We start from the raw sequence: 7,252 nt of genomic DNA, 5'->3' as shown, positions 1-7,252 counted from the left end.
GTGATACACTGTAACAGTGACACAGAGGATTTTTTTGATCTCAGTATGCAATGACACAAAAGCTGTATTTAAAAAATTGAAAACATTTTAAAAACAAGATTACAAGTATTAAACAAAAACACAGTAAACTCTGCATGTATGCTTGATGACACAAAGATTGCCATTGGAACTACTTTATACAGTGAAGATAAACCTCTTTAAAAATACTTAAACAGAACTAGACACAAATACATCTGCTGAGAAATGCATTATCTTAAACAATTAAGATCATAATTTTGAAGTAAACAATGATATGCATATAATATTACTTCAATTTTGCCCAGGTTTATTAAACATTTTATTAAGTCTGAATTTGTTACAGACTTAAGCAGTAATTCAACTTCTCTATTGCATATACTAAAAAAACCCCCACAGCATATGTTCAGATTAATAGTAACTACTTTGGATATTCAGGGAAAAGACAAAGTCAGAGGCAAGAACTTAAATATATTTAAGAAAAAAAATTACAATTCATATAAAAAAGATGTTATATTGAGGATTTTCACAAAAATGAAACAATGCTTTCTCCCACTTCTAAAACACTGTAACCAATAAAATTATGACAAAGAAATCTCTGTTAACTGAATTTTGATGAAACTACAATTTGACATTTTTCTCTAGATTTGATTAGTACCTGCTTTCATTAGGATATTTAAATTATCAGTTTAGTTTGCTTTCTATATCAGTCAGCTAACCAGTGAGATTGTTTATGTCCCTAGTTAACTGATACCAAATATGTGTCTTTGTACCAAAGTCTCTGGATTAAAAATACATGTCTCCATGATCTTTAACAGAAATATAAATAGAATAATTATTAATGTGGTTAAATTTTAATACTATGGTTGTAGAAATCATGTATAGAACATAACACAGCAATACACTTAGAGATAAAACAAACCAAAATTTTCTAAGGTCATAAAGAAAACCTACGTTAGAAATGTTTAGTATAGTGTGATGGAAAAAGCACATAGCAAATGCTTTACACACTATTCATTTTAGATCAAAAACCAGAATACTTTCTAAAAAACTCACCAACGGTGTTTTTGTGTACAATATTACTTAAAAAACAACATCTTTATCCTGACAGTAAATACGCAGCATATCAAGACTTACAGGTAAGGTCACCCTTTCAAATTAATTCATTTATCTATGCAAAAACATTAAATAAACTATATTTCGGGTATAATCTGCACCACCACATTTCCATGCTCTGGTACAGTTAACACTCAAATCGTAAGAGATATATTTGTTAAGGTAGTCTCTCTCTTTTTTCAGTTGTGGAAATACCTGGAGTAAGACTGACCACTGCCTCCTCATACAGCAAAGAGCATACAACAAAACCACACTGACCTTGTAGCAGATAAACTAAACAAATCATGCCATGATTGACATGTTCCATTCTTTTGTATGAGCATATGGCATAAGACATACACTATTTCAACAAGTTCAACAACAACAAAAAAAACCTTCCAGTGTTTTTCATTTGCCTATTCTCTGAACTACCCAGTCCTGCTGGCAGAGGGGACAGCGATTATTCTGTTTCACCCACAAGGACATGCAGCAATTGTGGAAGGAATGATTGCATTCTCCCCAAACCACTGAAAGAGAAGAAAGAACATATTCCAGTCACACTCAGCTGTCCAATCAACACCTGCAGCAAGGTCCAAACTATCATTCTTAGATGTTTATAACCACTGGAAGCTTTAGAGACAAAACAGGTCATCACTGATTTATCCACCGAGATTGGATTATTATGGTCATTCTGATGATAGTCAGTTCTTTATCATCGATTCTTCTACTTATTACCAACTACAAAAAAAGAAATGCATACATTCTCACCTTCTTGCATCAAGTGACACTGTTTTGTGTATCTATGATCACATTTATCGGTTCTGTCCAGGAAATCAGCGCAACTATCCAAGTTCTTTACCTTCCCCAGTTCCAAAATATAGCCAATGCACTACTGACTGACTATCACGCAAGAGCTTATCACCAAATTCTCATACGAAATGCAGCGTTTAAACTTAAAATGTATGATATCAAGGAGGCACATTTGACATAGCATATAGCCTTGAAATGGGATCTTAGACCAGAAGTTATTCACAGGCTACAACTGTTTCAGCACAACAAAAAGGATTATCTATTGTCGATCTCCTCCTGAATAGTATTAGTTACTTTGCTTTCTCCCCTTATTAGTTCACATTTTCCTTACTGGAATACAAGGGTACCAATCAAAGAAGTGTTGTAAATTATGCTCTTTTTTTTTTTCTGACTATCTAAAATAGGATGCTTAGCAAGCCAATTAAGATATCTGGAACATGAAATTCCTGTTCTCATTAAAACAATCATCAAAAACAACAGTGGATTAAGTTTGAGAATATATACTTCAAAACAGAAAAAAAAAGGGCATGGAAAGGTTCACCACTGCTTTAAAAGGTAACTTAAAGGTTTAAAGCAAACTCTTTGAGACAATTTTTACTATTTCTGATTTAAATATATCAAAATTAAGTTAAGATTTGCTTTTGCATATATTGGTATGTAACTGAAAGCATGTTTATGCTTAAACAGCATTATAGCAAACTCAAGTGATTCCACTTTTTCAAATGAAAAGTGAACAAACAAGTAATTACCTCCACTATGTCTGAATTAAGACTGGGGAAAATACTGCTTTCTAATCCAGATACACATTTATTTCAGAACAGAGGATTTTTATTGGTATTACCATTGTGTCTTCTGGCATGCACCTCAAAAGGGAAAAAAATAGCCTTTTCCTACCCACTTCAAAAGTATACATTATGATCTCCTCAATTATGCTCAGGGTGAGAGAAACTTAAACCTCTCAGCTGCTTATGTGTTGACTGCAAACTTGAAGTGGTTTTGTTCTACGGCATGTCTGAAGTGAAAACTATTTTTATTACTGCTTAAAAATAAAACATAAAATATTACTAATGTAAAAAGATGACTCAATACGGAACGAAACACCAGTTTACTTTTGAGTGTTAATAAAATCAGTATTCCCTTCAAACTTTAAAATGCACCCTACTGAGAGAAGCTTCAATTGAAAAACAAGCGAATGAAATCACTACATACCAACACAATCTTCTTGTTTGTTTTCAGCTTGACATCTAAGACAGGCATCTAAAAGTAAACAAGAACAAAACTCAATTTGATTCTCAGGATTCCATCTTAAGAACAGGTTTGTCAGAGGAAAATATAAACTCTAAAACCAATTTACAAAGGTAAAAATCCCAAGTGTTGATGTCTAGTTCAGCCCTTTAACATTAAATAACGCCCCCCCTAAATTTCAAAAGAGTGCACGCGACAATAAAATATAGATCTGAAGGAGATCAGAAGGACTATAAACTGTCCAACAAGTTTTGTTTATTTTCCATTGCTTTGGTATTTTCATAACTTCTGCTGAAAAAAAGCCTTCTCCATTTTGTAGATATAACAACCAGTAGATTTGTGCCAAGGCACTCAGGCATATTAAGGCCAGAGCAAGCACAAAGCCAAACCCTAATTACAGGACTTTGTTTTTCAGATGTCAGCATCTCCTTTTAAGGAAATCATTCACAATTTGGGAGTTTTTTTAGGCTGTACATCTCCCACCACAAGCCCCACCTCCTACTACTTTTTATATAGTAGTTTTCCTTAACAAGTACCTGCATGTAATTTTCACAAGAGTCACATACACATGCAAACATATTGGTCAAATTGATAATATAAATTAATAGATAAACATGGAACAATATCTAATTAATAATATCTATCATACTTATGCACTCCAATCTGTGGCCATAGGACCAGATGGCAGGTTCAGGATTCAGTACGATGCAAAAGTGACAACTTCCAGGCTTCGTACTGTGCCACACACATACAGTGGAAAAACGCCTTTGTTTCTGCTTTGCCCTGGCATGGGCTGCCATAGTCATATGTGCACGTACCACACACAACAGAAAGCGTTCAACTATTATGGGAGCAAACACATCTTCATCTCCTCCAAAGAAAAGGTAATAGTTTAAACAAAAGTGTCCCGCAGGTTGGACCTGGCCGACATGTTACTAACTGGACTGTATTTTCCTATAAGACAGAAACATAACGTGCTACAGGAATTTAGATTTGAGTATTTTTCCTTTCTCTGCCAGATACGGCCGGTACTTCTATTTTAGATTCATCTGCCCAGACATTCCTCATTTTCTCAGGTAATAAAGAACAAAGTGGACAGAAACTCTGAAACAGTTACCTTTTCCTCACTGAGATAAAAGTAAGGCAGCAAATAAAGTTTCCTGTTGTCTGTTCCTATAAATGCTGTGGAAAAATAAATTAACGGCCAAGCTGCCGGGAAGATTCAGCCAAACTGCTTCAACTTGTATCATGGTACCTCAAAGCAAACTGATCTGGGGTCACTTCAATATGTAGGGCAATAAGCTGTGGCAGACTAGTAGTCACTATAAAAGCAGCTTTCCTATCCTAGCCCTAGATTTGCAGTTGCAGACAGAGAAGCAGCAGAGCACTCTGAGGACAGAAATCACTGCAACCATACCAAGGTAAGCTGTCCCCACTCCTGCATCATAACCCTAAGGGTGTCAGTCTGAAAGGTTAAGCAAATATAAGTACTGCAATCCTGTGCTTCCCACCTAACACCTGCACTTTTGTTTCTTCCCCTTGTGCTTCTGTGATTCTTGAAGACCATGTTGATTCAAGGAGTTAAACCAGCAGAAAATTAAGCCAGCTAACACTTCCCTCCCTTGCAAAAATCAAACAAACTAACTTTCAGCAAGTGCCAACTTAAGTCTGGCACTGCCTCCAACCTAAGGTTACTGCAGACGCAGTGGCTCTACAGGAGCCAGACCGGGTCTGGCAGGGTCAACACGAAATTGCTAAACTGAAGTCAGTAATGATCAAGTTTCACATTCTAACAATATGGTTTGTTCTCAAAAAAATGGTTACAAGATTTTTCTGCCAGTTTCAGATGAAAAATACCCCCTTGGTGTACTTATGAAAAATTATAAATTAACTTTTTTTCTTTTTAAACTTTTTTAAAAGTTCTGGGTAAAATTTTGTTCGTTTAAGACTTTTTCGTAGTGCCCTGTAACAGGCTGGCTAGAACATGGAAATGCATTCTTAAAATTATGGCTCACATGGGAGATGAAGCCAAATTTTCTATTTCCAGGGTGGTCTCTGTTCACCATATAAGAACAGACAATCTTTGTCATGCTTATGCAAAAGGTAAATCTCCCATCACTTCAGTCTGGGCTGCATCTTTTTTCTTCTAGTACAGTTTTCTACCTTTTCTGTTCCACAGAACATTCTCAGTAAAAACACATATGAGGAAATGACAGCATTGCATATTTTGTCCCATTTCTGTTAAGCCAAAACCTGACTGTATTTGCAAGTATCATAGTTCCTGGACCTATAAAAAGCAAGGTGCTCTGGAGCTAATGTTGGGTCATTTGTCCTGCCAGACTGTACCAAGCCCAACTGAGAGGACAGTTATGCACAGGATGACTCAGCACAATAGTAAAAATCGGATACAGATATTCGGTAGAGGAAAAATACAAAGAATTTTCAAAGATCCAAGATAAATATCACATTTGTAAAAGATGTCAGAAAACAGTAATGTCAGTCAACGATGAGGCTGCTTTCAAAGAGATTCTCCAGATTTCAAAACCAGGTAAACTAATCCCTTACTTTTCAACAGATTTTTCGGTACCTTCACGTGGGTTAAAATGCACTGGTGATTAGGAGGCTTGCGTAGAAGCGTCAGAGACTCCGAATTAACAGATCTGGAAACTGAATTTACATCTACCTCCACAACTGCTGCTTAAAACCACCCCGAAACCCCCAACGGCAGCAGCACACATCTAGCACTTTGGTCAGCTCGGCCGTGACTCGGCGCTTGCCGGGTCTGCCAACAAGACTCCACGGAGCAGGCGCCTTGGCAAAGGACGGGGATGGTAAAACAGCAGCCCGCCTCCGGGCGCCGGCACAAGCTCAGCCCGCTTGACGAGCGCCGCTCCCCGTGCTGACAGGCGCCGGGCAGAAGCCCAGCGGGCACCCCGGCCTCCCCCGGCAGGAGGGGCGGCGCAGGAAGGGCTGCCCGAGGCCGGCCAGGGGAGCGGGGCCCGGCGGGGCCGGGGGAGGCGGCTGCCCCGACAGCTGCGGCCAGCCTAGCGTGACCGCACGGGCCCGCGCTCCCGAGGGGCGCCCCCGGGCGCTCCGGCCCAGGGCCACCGAGGGCCGCAGGGCCCTCCTCTTCTTCGGGAAAAGGCGCGGGGGAGGAAGAGGAGGCGCGGCGGGGGCAGCCCCCACCCCCCTGCTGCCGGAAACCGCGTCTCACTCCTCCGCCCGCCGAGCGAGGGGAAGAGGGCGCGGCGGCGGGGCACCCCTCCGGCCCGCGGGCTGGCCCGCCGCTGAAGGGGCGGCGGCCATGGCGGCCGGGGGCCTGCCGGCCGGCGCTTACCCATGACCTGCACCCGGCAAATGGCGCAGGTGTCGCACTCCACGTCCCAGCTCCACATGGCCACCGCGTTCCACTTCTTCAGCGAGAACATCTTGTCGGGGGCGCCCGCCTTGGAGCCCGCAGAGCCCGGGTGCGAGTGGGGGGCGCCCGGCTCGTCCCCGTCCTCCACATCGGCCATGGCGGAGGGGCGGGGACGCGGCGCCTGGCGGGCGGCAGCGCGGGGCTGCAGCGCCCCCCCCCCCCCTCCCCCTCCCCCGCGCCGGCAGCAGGCGCGGCCCGCTCCCCCAGCCCAGCCCGGCCCGGCCCAGGCGGGAGGGGCGGGCCCGCCCGCCGGCCTGGTCCTGCGCGAAGGCCGCGCTGCCGTCGCTGGCGCTGCAATAGGCCTCACGGGGCACGGTGAGGGACAGGGGGCCGCGGTGGCCTGCCGGAGCCGGCCAGCCGCGCTCAGGCACAAGGAAGCTGAAGAAAATTCCGTTCAAGGCGGCGATCAGCCCTCCCGGGTCGCGTTTTCGTCAGTGTACTGCGGGGTGGGACCCACAGTCCGACGGGACACCTCTGGGGAGGGTGCACCAAGGAAAAGGGCGATGGCCGCCCAGCCGCGGCCTCCTCCGGTTCTATATTTTGTGCCTCAGCGTTCGGCAAAGTGATAAGTCGTTCACAGGGCAGAGAGGAGGGAGGCAAGCTGGGGAGCCAGCCCCTGCTTGTCTGCCCTCGCCTCGGGAAGTAACATGGTCCCGTTTTCGTGACATG

General features: G+C 43.0%; 1 protein-coding gene across 2 annotated transcripts; it reads right to left on the bottom strand.

Moving 5' to 3' along the window:
• Positions 1 to 63: 63 nt before the first annotated feature.
• Positions 64 to 6,746, bottom strand: RNF7 (ring finger protein 7). Of its 2 annotated transcripts, none has more exons than XM_049802349.1 (3): positions 6,503 to 6,746; positions 3,130 to 3,177; positions 64 to 1,637 (listed from the first exon to the last, which is right to left on the bottom strand). In XM_049802349.1, exons 1-3 carry the CDS (start codon positions 6,678 to 6,680, stop codon positions 1,519 to 1,521), a joined length of 345 nt encoding a protein of 114 aa, XP_049658306.1. In that variant the 5' UTR covers positions 6,681 to 6,746; the 3' UTR covers positions 64 to 1,518. The 2 variants fall into 2 exon arrangements, with proteins under 2 accessions (XP_049658306.1, XP_049658307.1); XM_049802350.1 differs by having other exon boundaries at positions 1,581 to 1,637; positions 6,510 to 6,746.
• Between the last annotated feature and the right edge of the window lie 506 nt (positions 6,747 to 7,252).

Source organism: Accipiter gentilis, chromosome 6, assembly GCF_929443795.1.
Source record: "Accipiter gentilis chromosome 6, bAccGen1.1, whole genome shotgun sequence".
NCBI classification, from domain to species: Eukaryota; Metazoa; Chordata; class Aves; order Accipitriformes; family Accipitridae; genus Astur; species Astur gentilis.
Note: the sequence above shows the minus strand (reverse complement) of the source record. Positions and strands in the feature narration are given on the sequence as shown.